The sequence below is a fragment of the Mastigoproctus giganteus genome, chromosome 3, assembly GCF_048544385.1.
Source record: "Mastigoproctus giganteus isolate SK-2022 chromosome 3, ASM4854438v1, whole genome shotgun sequence".
In the NCBI taxonomy this organism is placed as follows: Eukaryota; Metazoa; Arthropoda; class Arachnida; order Uropygi; family Thelyphonidae; genus Mastigoproctus; species Mastigoproctus giganteus.
This window is the reverse complement of record NC_143577.1, coordinates 78298045-78319347: the sequence shown is the minus strand read 5'-3', so window position 1 is coordinate 78319347 and position 21303 is coordinate 78298045. Positions and strand designations below refer to the sequence as shown.

Below are 21303 nucleotides of genomic sequence, written 5' to 3'. Positions count from 1 at the left end.
ATTATATACTTGGATCTTAGAAAGGCTTTTGATACTGTTGCACATGGAAGACTGCTACACAAATTGGAGCAGTGTGACATTGGAGGCAAATTGCTGCTATGGATAAAGGGGTGGTTGAGTGGGAGAAGACAGAGAGTGGTAATCAATGGACACTGCTCATCGTGGACTAATGTTATTAGTGGAGTCCCTCAGGGCTCAGTGTTGGGTCCATTATTGTTTTCTGTATTTATAAATGATATTGATGATGGTATATCAAGCTTAATGTCCAAGTTTGCAGATGATACAAAGGTTGGCAGGGTTGTCAAGGACACTACTGACACTACACTGCTGCAACAGGATCTGGAAAGGTTGAGCAGATGGGCTGAGAGGTGGCAAATGAAGTTTAACATTGACAAATGTAAAGTACTACACATGGGAAACAGCAACCCCAGGGCAACGTATCAACTCTGTGGTACTACACTGACAGTGGTAGAGAATGAAAGGGACTTGGGGGTGATTGTGCAGGCAGATATGAAGTTCTCTGAGCAGTGCAGACGGGCTGCAAGAGTAGCTCATGGAGTATTGTCAATGATACACAGGAATTTTTCCAGCAGGGATAAGGAGGTGATTATTCCATTGTACAAGGCAATGGTCAGGCCACACCTAGAGTACTGTATACAGGTCTGGAGGCCTCATTTCAAGAAGGATGTAGAGCTGCTGGAACGAGTACAGAGAAGGGCAACAAGATTAGTGAATGGAACAAAGGGGTGCTCTTACGAGGAAAGGCTTAAGTTTTGCAAATTACAGTGTCTGGAGACTAGGCACCAGCGAGGTGATCTGATAGAGGTGTATAAAGCCTTGAATGGTTTAAGCATGCTCAATGCTGATGGGATTCTTCCTCTAGCTCAGAAAAATCACCTGAGAGGGCATAAATTCAAATTGAGGAAAGACAGATGTAGGATAGACGTGCGGAAATTTGCCTTTAGCCAGCGGGTGGTTGGTTGATGGAACAGACTGCCATCCCTTGTGGTGGAGGTTGATAGCCTAAATAAGTTTAAGGCTCAGCTGGACAGGTATTTTGAACGAACAGAGGGGTGAAGTGGAAGTGGGTTTTTTTTTTTCTGGCTGATGCTGCATAAGCTTGCTTTCTTGCATCAAATGCCTCTACTAATGCTAATGCTAATGCTAATTGCATTCTTGAGGTAACATACCCATGTTCAAATTTGAGATTTAACTTTTTCAACACCCAAAATTTGACCCTGGGCACTTTCTGAATAACTGAATTTGACAAAGAAAGAATACTGTTGCAGAATATATGGCAATTAATCTGACAGAAATAATAATAAAAAAATAGCTGATAATATCCTTACTAGAAACCTTAATGAATTCAGTTTTTAGATACCAAGCAGCCCTAATAGATTTATTATTAGAATTAATATTAATCAGACTGGATGATGCAATGAAGCAAACTTATTCTGAATCATTTATCAGCTAAAAAAAAAAAAAAAAAAAACCTGCGGTTGATCAGCATTTGACCATTGCCACAATGTAACTATCCAATTCTGCCATAAAGTTTGTTAGGCTCCCTGCCCCCAACTGCCTTGTCAGTTAACCTATTCCAATGATACTGGAAGATGGTTATAATGGGAAAATTTGCATACTTCAAATTTCTCACTAGAAATTCAAGAATACATCACTTTCTCTTGAGGAGGCTGATATACTCATACAATCAGAGGCTATTGAGAATGTGGATGTGGTTCAAAACTGTGCATGTAGTGGTGGTGAGGTTGCCACTCTGTCATCTCCAACAGCTAAGCCCACAAAAAGACCACAGAAATCACCAGTGAAGGGAAGAGCTGTTCTATCAAATGTCAAACAGCACAATCAGAAATACAATCATAAAAATTAATTTGATTATTTGCAAGTGCCATGATCTTAGTGGGAACTTCACCTCTATGAATAAACCCACTAATATCTTCATCAGAAAACTTGATCCAGAGGCATCACAGGAAAGGTGGAATGTTACTAATAGAAGTAAACATCATTGGCAGGCCAATTTAGCTATGAGCAGACATTTATTTCTCTTTCGTGATTGAAATCAATGATGACAGTATACAGATGTACCTGCAAACTTATTCTGTGTTACTCTTTGACCTTTGGTGCAATTAGTGGTGCTTTATTTTGGAAAAGAGAAATTAGAACTGAAACCAAACTATTTCCAAAGCGAGCAGCAGCAGCAGCACCTTGATGCATAACAATTAATAGCAAGTTATCTTCTGAAAAAGTGATACAGATAGGAATTGACTTCTTTCAATCTGCTGCCCAATTCTTCTGGGCCCGTTAAGACATTTCAAACACACTGGACTACTGTATCCTGTTACATTAGAAATATTAAGTGAATTGCTTATCATAGATCCTAAAGGAATCTTGTTGACATGCAAACCACACTCTGCCCAAGTCACTTGTTTCCTGTAAAATACTTGAAGGCCTGCTTACTTTGTTGTCCATTTGTGAAATTGGATTTCATCATTTATCTTGAAACTTGGCTGAGGACATAATGGATATAACAGTGTATTTTCTACAAACCTCTCCTGCTCATTACCAAATTTTTATTTTATTTTATTTATTTGTTATTTGGTTTTTTTTTTTTAGGAGCATTAGCAACTAAGGCCATATTGCTCCGGGATATGTGGTGGTCATTCCCTGACCTTTCTGCATCCTCCGTATTTGGTGGTGATGGGCTCGAACCCCAGTCTAATCAAGAAGCGTGTGCTACGCATTGCTGCTCCTTCCCACCTGGCTACCGAGGCGCCTCATTACCAAATGGTGGCAATGAGAAGGAAAGATGGAGGAATTGTGGTGTACCAGTGGAGCATTTTCCCATTTGTAAAGTCATTGTTATACCATGGGATGGATTTTGAAGTCATACTTGGAATATACCTAGTTGCTAAGAGTGTGTTTGCAGTTTTTTCTACTGCCTTCACCCATTGGTGTTTGAAGAGGTGATTGGGAATGCCAGTTTGCTGACTTCAACATTAGGCCTCATTCAATGTGTAGTTATTCTTGGAAACTACAGTCTATCTTTACAAAACTCTTGAACTCCTTGATCGTAGAAAATATTCAAATTAAATGTATGCAGGCAGGTGGGATGTCCCCACCTGCCTGCAGTTCTGCAGCATTTCAGAGAATATTTTCTATTTGAAAATATTCTCTGAAATCTGAGGCGCCTCCGTAGCCAGGTGGGAAGGAGCAGCAGTGTGTAGCACACGCTTCTTGATTAGACCGGGGTTCGAGCCTGTCACCACCAAATACGGAGGATGCGGAAAGGCCCAGGAATTACCACCGCATATCCTGGAGCAATATGGCCTTAGTTGCTAATGCTCCTAAAAACCAAATAACAACAATAACAACAACTCTGAAATCTGATCATGATTCTGTAGTTGTCTATATTTTTTGAAATAGAATGCCTCACAGTTCAGTACAGAGAATCTTTAATCCTAAATATGTGAATATTGAACAGTTACTTATTTACATGGAATGAAAAGGCAATCCAATCTTTCTGGTTGCCAAGATGTATGGCCTAAAGCCCATCCATTTTGCAGAATTATCTATAAATAAGAGTATTCTGCTTTGTCAAAAATACGCATTATTAGTTCATATTCTGATTCATGGTGGAATGAGAATTTTCAAATGCTTCAAAAACAAAGTAGAACATGCAACATTTAAGAGGACCCCATCCACAGAACCTTACTCTAGATTTCTGCATGTGTAGAAGCTCTCCAATTACAACAAAGATAAGGCTTTGGGACAAATATATCAATGGTTACCTTAAGAAAGGCAAGCAAATTCTCTCAGGAATTTACCCATAATTTAAATCTGGAAAAAGAATGGTGCAGTGTGTGTGTTTAGTGTCAAACAGCACCAGGAGTCCCCCCCCCCGATCTCTACATAGTATACTTTGTGGGTGTGAAACAGAACACTGTCAATGCCAGAGGTTTAAAGGTGTATGGATTTTGTATATGTGTAGTGTCGTGTACCGTTGTTCCTCTGGTCATTTAGCTGCTGAGCCTCTAATGGGACCCAACGTCGCGCTGTGGAGACAGACCAGGTACAATTATTTACTCTGGCAGGTCCTACCACCTAATTTCCTGAGTTTTAGTAGCAAGGACCTAAAAAAAAAAAAAAAAAAGGAACGCTGAAGTTGGGAAAGCCAAAAACCGGAGATCGCAGTTAATTTGACATATTTAAATTTAGACTCTAATATCTAATTAATAGCTCTCTGGTATCAAATCCATTAAATTTAGACGTGTGGGGCATTCACTTGCTTATAGATAGAGTAGGGGGTAGACTGAAGACGGGGGGAAAAGACAGAATTATGGGAACGTTAAGGAAGGCAACCCCAATCAATCAGTGAGGCAGGCTTATGCCTCACCAGAAGAAAAAGCAGAGGGGGGAGAGGAGACAGAACTCCTCTGCACCGACCTGACAACCTACAGCAGAGCTGTAGGTTGTCAGGTCGGTGCAGAGTCCAGATCACATAAGTGTGATATACGGTGAAGACATTGTTCCTGTCACACAGGTCGCATCCAGGTTGTACTATCAGTTTTGTTTCCAGGCTTGGTTTGGTTGTGGGTGGATGTATACATACCTCGGTTGCTACTGGAGGGACGTTCGACATCAGAATTATGTATTAGTTGAGCGGGAAGGTTTCTCGTCTCTCGAAGAGATCGTGGGCAAATATCTAGAAGGCATTGTAGTGCCTTGCATCACTCAGGATGTGATGTTCCTGGTCTAGTGGCAGGTAATATATTTTTGTTATTAGTTGACGTCTGAGATCTTCATATAGTTCACATCTGTACCTTAGGTGCCCCCAACTTTCAGGGAGTCCACAATGACATAGTGGATTGTTAGTGATGCCTAGGATGGAAAGTTTCTCCCTAATGGGTCTGTGTCCTGTTAGCAGGAAGGTAGCATATAGACCTGGGAAAAATCAATGTGGCGACTTTGGGTAGGTCCTTTCGACATTGGGTATGAATTTCCTGGTGTTGTTTTCCTTGGTGGAATTGGTGACAGTTTGGTCATTCATCAGCTTCCACATTCTCTCTTCCTTCTTAAAAAATCTTTTGTGCCATTCAAACATGTAAGCCCTTGACATAGTATCTTCTCCATAAACTTGACATAACAACTTGTAACTTTCAATTGGTGTTTTCTTTTGTTTTGTCAAAAATTTGAGGCTAATTCATTGTTCAGTTCTTTTGTCTGCTATTTTTCCGGCAAACTGCAAAATAAACACCTGTCTCACTGCAAAGCAAATGAGCAGGTTGGAACATGACTTGACAGACAACTAGGAAAAGTTCAAGAACAACTGCTGTGCCTTTGTTTCACAGGTGGCACTTGGTTTGTAATGGCTGTACGTGAAGTCTCATTATTTAATAGACTCTTAAACCCATCAGTAATGGTGGAAGAAACAGTTTAGGTCAACTTGATGAAGATCCTGATATGCAAGAACTCTGTGCCCTCTGCAATCATCAGTGATGATGCAATGCACAAACTTGGTTGAAATTCATTGGATTCCCAAATCTTTCATTAAAATTGATTGACCATCTCATAAGAAATACCAGTTTAACTACCAACTTTGCAAATTTTTTTTTTTTTTTTATGTAAACCCCAAACACGAGAGGTATTAGAACCTATGGTACTTAGTACCATGCTGGGTTTGGGGGTTGAGAAGATGAAATAAGATATTTGTTGATATTGGACTTGAACTTCTGTAGACTGTAATTTTCAAAAATATGTATGAATAGTTAAATGTTGATAATTTCTGGTCAGATCATGAACATGAGCGATTTAATGATTGGGTTTTGAAATTGATGGGTGGGCAAAGCACAAATCATCTTCGATGGACAGCTGGCCTGCTTTAAAATTAAATTAACACTCCATACATCTTCTGGTGTCTAAAATAAGACTACAGAATAAATAACAAGCCACTGATAATGAATTACATATAATACTTCTTTTGCTCAGTTCCTGCTATCTGGAGAATTTGTATATTTTTGCTTAATTTGACCCTTTCTCCATCTTACCATTACAATATTGTTGATGAAAACAGTTTTTGTTTTTATTTTTTGGAAAAAAAAAATTCAGTATTTCTCTATCTTTTTATTTTTGCAAGAAAATTAAAACTTCGTGAACCACTGAAAAGTCTTCAAACAACACATAACATCTGCTGCAATAGTTGTTAACATTTTATGGTTTTTGTTGTACTTTTTCCTACTTTGAAACAAAATTTGATGCAAATTCATTGCTCAGTAAAATCCGTCATTTTAAAATGTGATGAAAAACAAAACGCATTCTATTCAATTATGCTACATAGTATGTAGCATAATCATGCTATATCTACTCATACAACATGCTATATCTACTCATCTAGACTTAGTTACATGTGAATCACCTATTTAGACTGACTAGAGGTAAACAGGTTATTCACACGTAACTAAGTCTAGATGAGTAGATATAGCATGTTGACAAGTCAACTTTGCTACATCAGTGCAGTTTCAAGATACAAAGTCACTTTCAAAACTTTCTGATCAGACCTTGTATAAAGAACACATCCAGTATCTGCACTCACTCCATACATCTGGTACCTAAAATAAGACCAATACAGAATAAATAACAAGCCACTGATATGAATTACATATAATACTTCTTTTGCTCAATTCCTCCTATCTGGAGAATTTGTATTTTTTTACTTAATTTGACCCTTTCTCCGTCTTACCATTACAATATTGTTGATGAAAACAGTTTTTTTTATTTTTGGAAAAAACTCAGTATTTCTCTATCTTTTTACTTTTGCAAGAAAATTAAAACTACATTCAAATTGAAATAATTTTTTTTTTAAGAATTTTGCAAAAATTCCATTTACTTTCATTAAAAAATTGGAGGTAACATGTGTGCTAGTGAACATTGCAAATTAGAACCAAGGGATAATAGTTTTATTTTTCAGAATGTATGATCATTTCGTCCTGTTTGTAAGGTGTAAAGCTAATTAATAATGTCTTTTAGTAAGGTGTCAAAGAAATGTGGCATAAAATTTCAGAAGGCATTATGCAAGATTTTCCATGTATTGTAATATCTGAAAAATGTAGCATGTTGCCTTGTGTACTATATGTAGGTGTGGGTTTTCAATTTCAAGCAAGAAATGCAATATAATCAGAAATTTGCAAGCAAATAAGCATACAGAGTGCAATGCATAGAAAAAAATTCAAAAATAGATGTATTTTGTATTGACAATGATGCCATACTTGCCAAATGTTTATTAGTAACAATATCACCTTTTAAGGGCACAAAAGGTGATATTGTTGTACATGTTGGCACTAATGATATTAAGAGCAGGGGATCTGAGGACTTAGAAAGTACAGAGCAATATTGAGAAAACGTTGTGAGTTAAGATGAAATTTGAAAGTGTCTGCATTCTACCTAGGCACAATAGGAGGGAGTAGATGATGAGAAATATGTCAATCAATTCAGCCCAGGAAAGACTTGGCATTTGCTCCTAACTTTATGCAGTAGAAGAAGAATAATCTTCTTTATAAAGTTAGGTTGAGTCTTCTAACATATAAAATTATTAGCAGCTGACAAATATTTCCCAATTAGGCCTGATGACAGAATTCATTAAAGAATCCAGAAATGTCACCAGTTATTAAGTATTTTTATTGTGTGATTTTAATTTACTTCATGTAATACTTTTTATACAATAAAATTCACTTAAAGCATATGGTTTTATTATTGTTTCTCACATTTAATTAATTCACCAATATCATTAATAAATCTTGAAAACAATAAGAGGCCCAACATTGAACCCTGTGGAACTCCGCTATATCCTGCTACTAAACCATCCTTTTATCCCTAGCAGTAACTTCTCCCTAATGCCACATGAATCCAACTTGTGCAGTAGCTATTCATGTAGAACAGTATCAAAAACTTTACTGAAATCTAAGAACACTATATGCCTAGTTATCCAGAGATTTCATGGGTGCTGTTCACATGAATTTCCTGGATGGATGAGTATTATTTAATATAGGTGCCTACACTATATAGTGAAGTGCTATAATGTGAAATTAAACTTGTTAATCATACAGTGTATAACTATCATTTGCCTTAATTTTAAGACACTTTCTTTTCAATATTAAGTGAAAACTTATTACTGATTGAGCTTTTATATCATAAATTGTTGTAAAGCTTAGAGATTGTTGAGGATTGGATTGTTCAGGTCCAGGATGATGCCATCCAGTTCTTTATGTATACCCTTTCTCTGATGCTATTTCAGGCAAAAACAATCTCATGCTCAATAGGCAGCTTTCTGTATATAACCTGCAGGGCCAGGGTGGAAACCGTCCTGCATTCCCAGGAGATTTTGAGTAGGATAATTCTCGGGGGCCTGGGTCGGTCATTGCCAGATGCCAAAAGCCTTGATTCAGTGCCATGATAGGGAGAAATATACGCTCGTATATTTCTCATTTTTGTATCCTTCGGGTCCAAGACTTTCAGAGTGAAGCGAGCAGGTTTTCCAGCAAAATTTTTCACTATTTTCAAGATAGCTGGAGCAACGTGGTAATAAGAAGAATTTGCCATCTAGGAAGACACCCAGATATTTGTAAGAACTTGCAAATGTTATTTTTTACCACTCTGTATTTGATAGTGGTGGGGGGGGGGGATCTTAGGTTGTTCAGAGACCTTTTTGAGGAGAAAAGACAGACAGGACAGAGGGGAATTATTCTCTTAACTAAGAAGCATATTAAATCTTAAGACAGTGCATCCAGTAAATATGGGAGCCGGTGCAGTGTTGAGTCAATCTGGTGTGACATAAGCACTGCTAAAATGAAAATGAGAGTAGGAGTGTGTTATAGACCCAGTGACTGAGATCAGTATAACAAAGAGCTATATATAGAGAAATAAAGTGGTCCAGTAAATCAGAATGTCTTATAATGGGGGGGGGGGATTTTAACTTTCCAGATATTGACTGTATTTGAGGGTTGGTTGTTTTTTTTTTTTGAAGTTCAGCATACTTCAAATTCATCAAGTTTATTTACTCTGCTCCCACATTCTATAAGAAAGTTTGTGTGTCTCCTTGTGCTCTTAGTCACCCTAACACAGCCAATGTGTTGCTTATTCTATGAGGATCTCCAGCAAGCTTTGTAATACCCCCCCCCCCTCACCACTACTAAAATAGCAATATCCCAATGGAATATTGCTATTTTAGTAGCAATATTCTGCTTCATATCCCAATGGAAGCACTACAAAGATCAGTCATAATGAGAAAGGGCATGTATTTTAAAATAGGATAAGAAATGAATCAATTGCAGAAATGAATCAATTTCACCATGAGTTGCCACTGAATTGTTCTACACATTTCAAATAAAAAGCACTGCTCCTTACGAAGAGGAGGTATATTGCTATTTAAGCATTATACAGCAGCGAAGTGTGTTTTTATTTGAAGTGCATGGAGCAGTATTGAAGCAGCTCATGAAGTGCCTCCACAATATAAGATTTCATAGCAGACCTAGTTTATTTATGGCAATTTACAAACTGGGACTATTGCCCTATTCATGCAATAATTATATAATTTTTTATATGAATAAACTTATATATTGGCAAGAAATACGAGGGGTCTGCTATGAAATCTCATATTGTGGAGGCACTTCATGAGCTGCCTCAATACTGCTCCATGAGCTAGTGCTGCATGAAGAGTTTTTTTTTTTTTGTTTTTTTTTAGCCACATGTCACTGATGATCATTTTGAAGCAAATATCATGTTAGACATACAGATTGAACAGTGATGTTGATTCATTATTGTGTCAGACAGGGCTTAAATACATTGGAAACAGTTAAAGAAAGGAATGTCTAGGTAGGACAGCCATATTTAAATGGCACAAGTGATTCAGTGAAGGCTGTGAGTCTGTTGCAGATGACCCAAGACCTGGTCAACCTTCCTCCTCAACTCCTGAGCAAATCGCAAAAGCCCATGAAATCTTGGATGAAGACAGGCTAATTACATTTCATGAATTAGCTGTTAGAATGTCCATTTCATAGAGTAGTGCTCACAATATTGTGAAAGATTGCCTGAAAATGTTGCAAATCTGTGCCTGCTGGATTCCACACAGTTTGACTCCAGAACAAAAACAGCAAAGAATAGACTTGTGCAAAGAAATGATTGATCATTTTGGAACACAGGATCAAAACTTGTTAAATCAAATAGTGACTTATGATGAAACTTGGATTTTTCATTATGATCCGGAGACAAAACAATAGTCGAGTGAGTGGAAGCATTCTGATTCACCAAGGCCAAGATTTTTCGAGCTTCTCGTTCAACTAACAAACAAATGGTTCTTGTGTTTTTTGACATGAAAGGCATTCTTGTTACACATTTTGTGCCTCGTGGACCAACTATGAATACGGAATACTCTTGAGGTTCTTCGAGTCAAACTTCCCTGAGCCATTTGAGAGAAATGTCAAGAACTTTCAAGTGTGAAGTGGTTTCTGCATCAAGACAATGCCATGCCCCATCCAGCTAATATTGTGTAGCCAGTGGTCATGCCATAGATGCAGAGGTTGTGCTGCATCCCCCCTATTCCCCAGACTCAGTCTCATGTGATTTCTTCCTGTTTCCATGTCTGAAAAAAGCTCTGAAAGGCAAGCATTTCAGTTCCAACAACGATGCTCTCAAAACCACAATGGAAGCACTTCACAGCCATTCGAAAAATGGCTTGCAAGAAGCGTGGGTACAACGGTGGAAAGTGTGTGTAAAGGAGAAATCCATAAAGATTCAGATGGAAACAGTTAAGATAAGATCTTTGCAGTAGTCTGGGATTAAATGATCACTCCTCATAATTGAAAAAAATAGATTGTGGTGTGCTGTGTTGAGAGCAGGAGGTATTAATACATTATGCCATTATATGATGAAACCCTTCTCCTTTCTTAATAGTGTCAACGTAATCTGAAACAGACTATACTTTTGTCCACAGCTGTTGTGTGGTGCCTCCGTAGCCAGGTGGGCAGGAGCAGCAGTACGTAGCACAACCTTCTTGATTAGACCGGAGTTCGAGCCCGTGACCACCAAATACGGAGGATGCAGAAAGGTCAGGGAATGACCACCGCATATCCCCAGAGCAATATGGCCTTAGTTGCTAATGCTCCTTAAAAAAAACAAAAATAACTACAGCTGTTGTATATAAAAATCAGAGGCTGTTTCCCCTAATGTGTACAATTATCTTATAACACCTTACATTGAATAATATTTTTTTTTTTTTAAATTACTGCATCTGCTAGTAAAACAGAGAAATATCTGTTATGTAAAATGTTTTATTAAATTTCAACAAAGCTGCATTTCAAAATTTTCATCAGGTAAATTTTTTCATCTCTTTTGAGAAAATGTTCTTTCAGTAATAAACCTTCTGCATGGGCTGTGAATGGTAGTCCTGTGTTGTAGCATAAAAATAAAGATTTTGTAATTAAAGAACTAATTATGAGATTATGAATTAATTGCGAAAATTAATGTTTTGTGGCGAATCATATCAGGTTTATGTTGTTTGGACCCCAAGCACACACATTCATAGGCCATTTTCTAATTTTTGTCATATTTGCAAGCTCTCAGAGTATTTTAATTTTAATGAGATATGAATATCATAAACTCAATAAATTAAAAGAGCAATAATTGCAATAAGTGAAATGCAGTCAAAAGCTAAAAACCTTTCTTCTTTTAGGGCCTTGAAGTAATTGCTACACTATACTTGAGTAAACTGACTTTGGTGATGAGTAATTATAATTTACTAAATAACAGGTTCCATATTTTTGATTCCAAGACCATTATATTTTAAAAATATCATTTTCATCTTTGGTTATTGTTGGTTCTAGGAAAATAAGGATTTTGGATTTCTTGCTGTAACATCTTCTAGTTCAAAATGCAGTGCAACATCATTGTAATGTGGGTGTCAGGTTACCACATTATAAACAAAGCATGTTATAGGCAAAAAAATTTTAACTTTTTTTTCTTCCATTTTTTTTAACATATTTACACTTTACTTAATAAATAAATACTGTATTTACTAATATTTTATGTGCATACAGACTAAAAGACAAAGTATTAAAAGTTATATCATTCTCCTTACATTCCTCTAATGCACAATGCAGTTACTCACTTAAATTTATGCATCCATTCTGAAACAGTCAATGTAATATAGTTTGCCAGAACTGATGATGGCATTTTTTTTCATACATAATTCATAATTCTTAATAGTGGCCAGATGCAATAAATAATACCATCACATCATTAATGTTTTCAAGCACTTTGTTAATTTCTGGTGCTTTTTCCTTACATAATTCATCCACATTAACTTTTGAGTACTGGGAAGATAATGTGGATGTCGATTGTCTTTCTACTTCACAGAAGCTGCAATTTCTTCCTTGCTCAGGTAATGTGCAACTGGAGCTTCTACATCCACCTTCTAAAGCTGCTGCTAATTCAAGGTTATTATTAGTGATCTATTCCAATACATTTTTTCAAGCAGTTTTCAATTGGTGTTGAGCTTATTTTCTCCCACACTAATCCGATATTGTATTGCAGTGTCCTTCAGGTTTAATGTTTCAGAAATTCCAGAACTTGAATTTCTGAGTTCACAACACCAGCACACATCTCACCATGATAGTAGGCTTTGAAGGCTCAAATAATGCCCTGATCCATGGGCCAAATTAGTGCAGTTATGTTCTTTGGCAGAAAAACAACTGATCTTGCCATCTTTCAATTTCAGGACATTAACTGAAGGTTGAGTTGGGTAGTGATCCAACAGTAACAGAGCCCTTTCTTCAAGTTTTTTTGGAAAGCATTTGGCATCTCACCAATGGTACAAACTTACTTTTAAACCATGAAGCAAAAATACCACTTATCCAAGCACTGGAGCTATTTTTATAAATCACAGGTAGAGATTTCATATTAACGTGCTTAAAACACTGGAGACCCTGACATTTACCATTGCATGATGGCTTTAGATTGTGATTTCCAGTCTTGTCTGCTCACAGTAACACAGTAATTCTCACTTTGTTAGTTTTCATGCCCAGTTTGTTGGGTGTCTTTAATATCCAGCAACTTGTAAGGCAGACGTTTATAGTAGTGTGCTGTTTCATTACAGTTGTTCACCTGTTCATATATGAATTCACCATCTTGAATCACATTATGCAGAAATTCAGAAAGCAATTCTGCTGTTTTAATGTTAACAAATGTAGATTTGCCTGCAAGACTAATCTGGTATATTCTGTGATGAGCCTTCCATCTCCAAAGCCACCCTTCGTTCAGAAGCTTTAAATGTGTTGTCATCATCATCATCATCTCCACCAAGTGCTACCAAGCTTATGAAATTTAAGTGCCTTTGTTTTCAAAATTATCCCATTTATCCATAATCTTTCACTGTGCTTCTATAGAAACCACTTGTAGAAGCATTGTTTCACATCACTGTTTTCACAAAGTTTTGTTTTCTTTCTTTCTTTCTTTCTTTCTTTGGATGCCTACTTCATCATCTACGGAGTCTACAAATAAATGCAATTTTTCTTCCTCTTTTATCCACCTTCCCTTTGGAATTCCACACTTATATACTGCATTTGTTTTTCCACTCTTAACTCTTTCAGTAATCTTTTCTTTCTTAATTTAACTTTTCTTCAACTGTTTTTTTTTTTCAGTCCCACTGATTTACTAATTTTGCCTTGTATTTCTGATTCCCTAGAATTTACCGTTTTGAGAAAACTAAATCGAAACCAAACTGCCCAGTCTATCATAGCATTGAAGTGAATCAACTGATTTCTCCGTGAATCACTTGTCAGTTCATGTATATTTTTGTCTACTTTAGCCTTTAGCAGTTTTTGTTATCCTAAGTATAATTTCTAATCGCAGAAAGGATGTCATGCTATTGTTTACAAAAATTGACTTTGTAATAACCAGTGTATTTGATGAATTGGTAGCAGTATTCCCCTCCAGAGGTAGCTGTTTGTAAATAGCATTCCACTGCTATACTGTTTTATTGCATCTCTAGCTGTGGGGAAAAATTGGGTGTTTACAGTAATTAGTCTCTGACGAGTCCTGCTGTTCACAAAAATTATTCTGCAACTGAATACTGAATATGTTGAAGTGAATATACAGCCGATGTTTAGCTAATTGCCCCTCTTGGAAATACGGTAGTAGGAATTACAATAGGTACGAGTATATACAGCAGGGGGTGGCCAACTTAATTTGTGATGCGATCTACTTTTTTTCTTCAAAATATGCCGCGATCTACCATTTCAAGAATTTAATTGCACATGGTTAAAAAAGTTAATCAACACATATTGAAAAATGTTGTTTATAAATTTGAAAATTAAATACAATTCAGAATTCTTATTTTAAATTCACACGTATTTAAAATTTTAATTTATGCGAAGTTTGTATCTTCATGTCATCTGCCAAGCTTTCAAAATTGGGGATATACTGTGATAAGGCCAACTGTAAAAAATCTTTTGTATGCAAGTCCGTAAGAGTAGAGCGATTCTTTGTCTTTGTTTGCTTCAAATACGAAAAGGCTGATTCACATAGATATGTGGAACCAAAACAGGAATTTAAAAGTTTGCTGCATTTTTTTTCATTTGGGTACTTTTCTCGGCAAACATATTTTCAAAAGTCTTCTTCTGATGATCTGGCTTTTAAGAAGATATCATTTTGCAATGTAATATAATTTAATTTTCAAATAATATTTTCTCCATTTGAAAAATCTCCAGCGATCTTTTGCAATTTGTTTCGTATCTAAGTCAACATTGAATGGATAAGAAATATATTGACAATGTCTTCAGTTGTTTTAAAATCACTGAATCTAGTTTCAAAATCATTCACAACTTTCTCAATTTTGGAAACATATTTCTCACTGTTAAATCCAAAAACAGGATATTTTTGCAAATGATCTTGCATATTTGCAAAATGATCAGATTTTTTTTTCCTCTGAGATCATTAGCCATTGCCAAAAATTGATATTTATATAAATACTACTAATCAGTGCATTGAAGTGCCTTTCTAAATTTCCTTTTTTTTTTGGGTATAGCCACGGAAGCATTGCAAATCAAACAACAGCATTTTTCTTTTATCATTACAGAAAAAAGTATTCTAGTTCCTACTCTTGATGAAAATGATACATTTTGCTCTTTTCTATAGTATCTGTTTTAAATCGAAGGTTATTAAATTTACATATAAGTACTGTCCAGTTATTAATATTAAGTAACCTAAATAAGAATTCGACACGTACACTATGTTCTCCATCATGTAACTGCATGAATTATCATTAGACAAGCCTAGCGGCTGCATGGCAAAAAGAGTAGTTACATAGTTCAACGGATTTGTATTGGCGTCCGCAGTGGAGTGCATAATAATAATATTTGTCATGATTGAGTGGCTGAAAATGGTGTGCCGAATGTCATTGAAAATCCATTTCCTTCATTCCCATCTGGATTTCTTTCCTGAAAACTTAGCAGATGTCAATGATGAACAAGGAGAGTGCTTCCACCAGGACATATCTGCAATGGAAAAATGATATCAAGGTCGCTGGGACTCTGCCATGATGGGAGATTACTGTTGGTTCCTTAAATGGGAAAGCAATCTGCAGTATAAAAGGAAATCATTGAGTGGGAAACATGTCTAAGTAACATATATTGTGTAATAATTACAACAATGTATGCTGATATTGTATAAAAACAAGGAATTTAAAAAAATGTGTTTATCTTTTGATGTATATGTGACAGAAGTAAAAGATTGATATTTTCATAATCAGGACATTAATTTTGTCGGATAGTGTTATTTTTTGGGGAATATGATTGTACCCATGGTATTCTGAAAGCACAGTAAGAAGAAGCACGTTATATCGAGGTTGCACTATAGTTCTAGTTTATGTTGATGGAATATTTGTTTTCAGAATGGAAAGAAACTACCGAAATTTTAGATTTATCCTATTACTTTGCTGAGAGAAAGCTGCTTGAAAAAATTCTTCCTTTGTCACTGCTGAGCACTCGTTTTAAGGAAAATAAAATAAAGATGCAGTAGAAAATATAGATTCCAATAATTTGAAACAAAATAATGCCTGATTATAGTCTACTGCAAAACATCAAAACTCTTGCCCCATTTAAAATTTATATTAAAAAAATAATAATAAATAAAAATAGGTGCTTGAACTAACTTAACATGAAATCCATTACTTTTTTTACGAGATTTTTCCAACTCATTACACAACTTATTTACTTGAAAAAAAAAATAATAAATAAATATGTAAAAAATAACAATATATTTAAAAGTTGGCAAAAATAATTTCTAATTTAATTTCAGCTTTGTCACTCATTACTACCCATGCATTTGCACAATGGATTATTATTAAATGGGTAATTTTTTCAGGGATGAGCAACTTAAAGCTATAGTCACTGCTGAAAAAATTGCAATTCACAGTTCTTTGTTAGGTAAAATTGCTGATTTTTACAAATTATAAAACATTTTAATATTGTCTATAGGAAGCTCGTGTAAATGTAATCTCTTTGAACAAACTGGTTTTATCTTTTTGCAATCATTGTTTGTTTGAAATTATTTTAAAGTGTGATATTTGTTCTTTACTATAGAATAAACTTGAAGGCACTAACAAACAGAAATTAAAACTGGCTCATGAAAAAGAACTTGCCCTTGAAGAAATTAGGCAAAAAGTGAGAATATTTTTTTTCCCTTATAAAACTTTTTGTTACTTGACGTTTTCTTGTTTTGTTACTTGATATTGCTTAATTATCAATAGAAGATTGAATAATAGCTTTAATATCAATACACAAATTTATTTTTTCTCTCTATGGATCTAAAATCCATTCGACACCACTTCTGGACAGTTAAGTGTCTACAATTACTCATTGATATTGTTTAGGTTATGCTAAACATAAGGTGGAAAACCAGCTCATTGTTTCAATGTATTTTATTCAATAGTAAAATAGGTAGTTTTTATTTCTATTATTATTTTAGTTTTATTTTTTTTCTTTTATCTTTTGAATCTACCCTTATGTGTATTGAAAGTTTCAGCATGATATAAGTAATTTGCCAGATTCATTCACAAATGCATAAAGTGCCTATCATGTCTCTCTCTCTCCCTGACTCTATCATGTATGCAACTTATGACAATTTAGACTTACAATGGTCACTTTCAGAAAAAAATTTTAAACATTTTACACAGCTGTGACACTGCTGTACGACTATCTTGGCTACCTGTGCAGTGGTATTAAAGGGAGTGTTCACACAGATAGCCCATGAAATTGCCCAGAGTCACTAATTTAATGTTAAAGAAATAATAGATGCATTATGTACATAAAAAAAACAGGCTTACTTGTGATGTGGTTGTTGGAACAGAACTACGTTGTAAGCCGAGGAGTGACTTGTGATTTTGCCTAATCATTACACTGGGATAATCATCTCCTGTCCCTGCTGGTAAGATTCCTTCTTATCATTGACAGAACCACATGAGTTGTCTAGCAGACTGGCACTGTGCAGAGAACTTCATATTGGGCTGTACAATTACCTTTAGGTCTCTTTTGTTCCCCACCACTTTGAGTGTGGTACCACCCTTTCTGGGATTAACGCTGTCCATATACAGTACCATGCATTTATCAATGTTAAACCTCAATTGCCACTGTCCAATTTCTCTAGGTCTGTTGAGCTGTCCCAGATTTCATTGAAATCAGTCCAATAGAGATTTGCCCTTCCCCAACCCACCCAAAAAAATTCAACTTAGTTCTTTATGTAAATAGAAAAAAAAAAAAAAATATATATATATATATTTCAGATGTTTGGATATTACTCTCTAAAGAAAAGTCAGCACAACACCATGTTTTCAGGGAATTTCTGTTTCTGGAAAGGTTTTAAGATGACTTCTGATTCTATAGCCTCTTTCATTCTGTTCCCCAACCCACATACACACACAGAAATCTATTTCAGATGGTTGAGCATTACTTAAAATGGAAATGTCAGATAAACATCCAATTTTCATCATATCTTTTGTGATCTGTGGGAAACTTTTTAAGACCAGTTACAATACAGGGTGATTATAATTGAAGTGCATCACTTCGAGTTGAAAACCATTAATCATAGAGGCGCCTCCGTAGCTAGGTGGGCAGGAGTGGCAGTGCATAGTGCACACTTCTTGATTAGACCGGGGTTCGAGCCCGTGACCACCAAATACGGAGGATGCGGAAAGGTCAGGGAAAGACCACCGCATATCCCCGGAGCAATATGGCCTTAGTTGCTAATGCTCCTAAAAACCAAATAACAACAACAACAACAACATTAATCATAGAAAAGTGAACTTTGGAATGAATACTATCCAATGCATGCAAAAATGGAAAAGGGCAAACACCAGTTGGTTCAAAAACTTTGACAGCAGTAGCATCCTGTCCCTGACAGGGCTAGCAGGAAAATATTTAATCCTGGTGACTCACAGGTTTGGTAGTAGTAGTTGATTATTTTTGTACCTTCCTAATATCTTTAGTCTTGTATGTGCTTTTTTTTTTTTTTTTTTTTTTTAAATCTGTTTATGATGTTTTTTATTTTGTAAAGGCTGAGTGGCCCGGAGAGAGAGTAGATGATATTGTTAATGTTACTCCATTGTGTCTAACCAAATACAGTTTATCATGTAACGAAACACTGCAAAAAGCAGTGCTTCGTGATGAAAACATCACAAAGACATATTTTTTGCTATCCAAAAGCTTCTCAAAGTTCACCACTCACCTGTATCAGAATTATCATAGAAAATAAGAAAATTTTTCAGTACAGTAAATCAGCTAACCATAATGCATTTGCATTACAAGGTTTCACAAAGTATCCTATATTACCAAAAAAAAGCCAGAAAGTTATTCTTACAGGTATTGTGCATCATAGCAGTAAAACTGATGCTTCAACAAGAGAGGCAAAAAAAAGAAAAGGGGAAAAAAATGGGGGGGGGGGAGTTGCTGAAATAGTCAGGTGGTAATATGCAAAGAAGTTTGTTCATAAGCAGAATAAAAATGATGGCAATAAAAAAATTGGGGCACATAAAGTGATGTATTGTGATTGTTTTTGTATTTTATCCAGATAGAATTTTCATGTAGTGAATGTCACAAAAACCTTGGAAAAATAAAAATGCGTGTGAATAATTTCATGCTTGTAATATTCATCACATACATGGACAAAATTAACATACGTTTATTATTCTTATTTTTTTATTGACAGTGTTAATTTCAAATCAATTTTTTTATAAATATTGGCTCAATTTCTTGTGTTTGGAGTGATGCTGAACTTTAATGTTAATAACAACATTTCTTTAGAATGAGTATTTTTAGAGGAATAAAACACGTGCAAAACTTTCAAAACTTAACCAGCGGCTCCATTATTTTCCCTGAAACAGATGATAAACTAACAGGTCTGTAATTACTGTCACACATTCATCCCCCTTTCTGAATCGGAGACACATTTTCACATCTCCAGTCCATAGGACTTCCCCTGAGTCCAAGGATGCTCTCATAATTATGGCTAATGGTTTTCTTATTTCCTTTCCCGCCTCCTTTATTATAACTGGATAGATCCCATCCACCCCAGGTGCCTTTCTTATTTTTAACTTCAACAATTTCTCCTCCACTTTGCTCTCAGTTATTACAGAATGGGTCGGAAAACTGCTAGATTGGGGGGATAGATGGACTAATAGATTAACAGTAGCTGCTGGCAGAGGTGAAAGTGATTCTTGCACTGCTTCTATTGGAATGAGCAGCAGCCTGGAAAACAAGATGCAGGGTATTTCAGAGACTGCTGGGAGTCATTGTGGTACAAGTAAACACATAGGTTGTGTTAGGGTAGCTAAGAATAGGAACAGGTGCTTGTTTTTTTTTTTTTTTTTTTTATGTAAACCCCAAACACAAGAGGTATTAGAACCTATAGTACTTAGTACCGTGCTTGGGTTGGAGGTTGAGAAGACGAAAGAAGATATTTGTTGACATTGGACTTGAAATTCGGTAGATGGTAATTTTCAGGAAATACGTATGAAGGAAGGCTGTTCCAGAAAACGGTAGTTGAATGAATAAATGAGGAAGATGAAAAGTTGGTTCTGTTGAATTTGAAGTTGGAAAGTAAATGGATGTTGGCTGGTGGCAGCACGTGTTCAGACTGTTTTGAAAGAGAGCGCGGGAATTATACAAGCCAATTCAGAAGAACAGTGCCCATGGAAATATCTGTAGAAGAGGCATGCAACAGAAACAGTGCATCTATGAGACAGCGAGTGGAGAGACTCCATTAGAGATTAATCATTAATTAACCTAACTGCCCTCTTCTGAATGGAATCAAGAAGCCTGAGAGAGGTTTTGGGGGCACCACCCCAGATTTGGGAACAATATTCCATGGTACAGAAGATTTGCGATTTGTAAAGAGTGAACAGCTGTTTGGAAGAAAAGTAACACCGAGAGCGAAAGAGAAAAGCAAGTTTTTTAGATGCAGAGAAAGCAATATTTGTAATGTGCTTGTCCCAAGAGAGATTAGAAGTCAGGGTAATCCCCAAAAGAGATATATTGTTTTGCCTAGAAATCAGAGTGTCACCAAATATAAGCATAGAAGCAGAAGAATCCTCTTTGTGAGATATAAGACAAGACTGAGTTTTAGAAGGATTGAAATCAACTAAGTTATCTTTGCCCCACTGGAGAAATACTTGGAGATTGGCATTTAAGGAATTGGTAGCAGATTTTCTAAAGGTTGAAGTTGATTGAGCTGGACAAGGTTTCTCAAAATGGAAAGTGGAATGCAATGTGCTATCATTGGCAAAACTATGGATAGGATTTCCAATCAATGGAAGAAGGTCATTAATATACAAGAGGAAAAGAGTGGGGGAAAGAACTGAACCTTGGGGGACACTGGAATTAGGGGAGAAGTTAGAAGACAGAAAGCCATCTACCATCACCCTCAGTGAGTGATCAGAGAGAAAACTGGATAACCAATACAAAAAACAGTTGGTAAACCATAAGATGGAAGCTTGTTTAGAAGACCTTTATGCCAAACACGATCGAAAGCCTTTGAGATGTCAAGAGCAGCTCTTGTGTTTCACCGAACAGTATCATTGAATTAGTCCATAAATGGGTAACATAAACCAGAATATCTCCAGGGATCGACACTGAGGGAATTCATACTAGTGATCGTTGATCAGACAGAGGGTTTCTAGGTAGTTTAAGAGTTTGCAGTTAATTGATTTCTTCATTACTTTAGAAAGAGTAGAAGTAATTGCAATAGGAC

The 21303-nt window shown here is 36.0% G+C and overlaps 1 protein-coding gene across 1 annotated transcript in view; it reads left to right on the top strand.

Annotated features, from left to right (window-relative positions):
* Positions 1-21303, top strand: part of LOC150088099 (DNA repair protein RAD50.L-like) — a 553006-nt gene that overhangs the window by 346629 nt on the left and 185074 nt on the right. The window contains exon 14 of the mRNA XM_090370570.1: positions 16644-16724. Within this exon, the coding sequence (XP_090226696.1) occupies positions 16644-16724 (81 nt within the window). The remainder of the gene's footprint in view (positions 1-16643; positions 16725-21303) is intronic.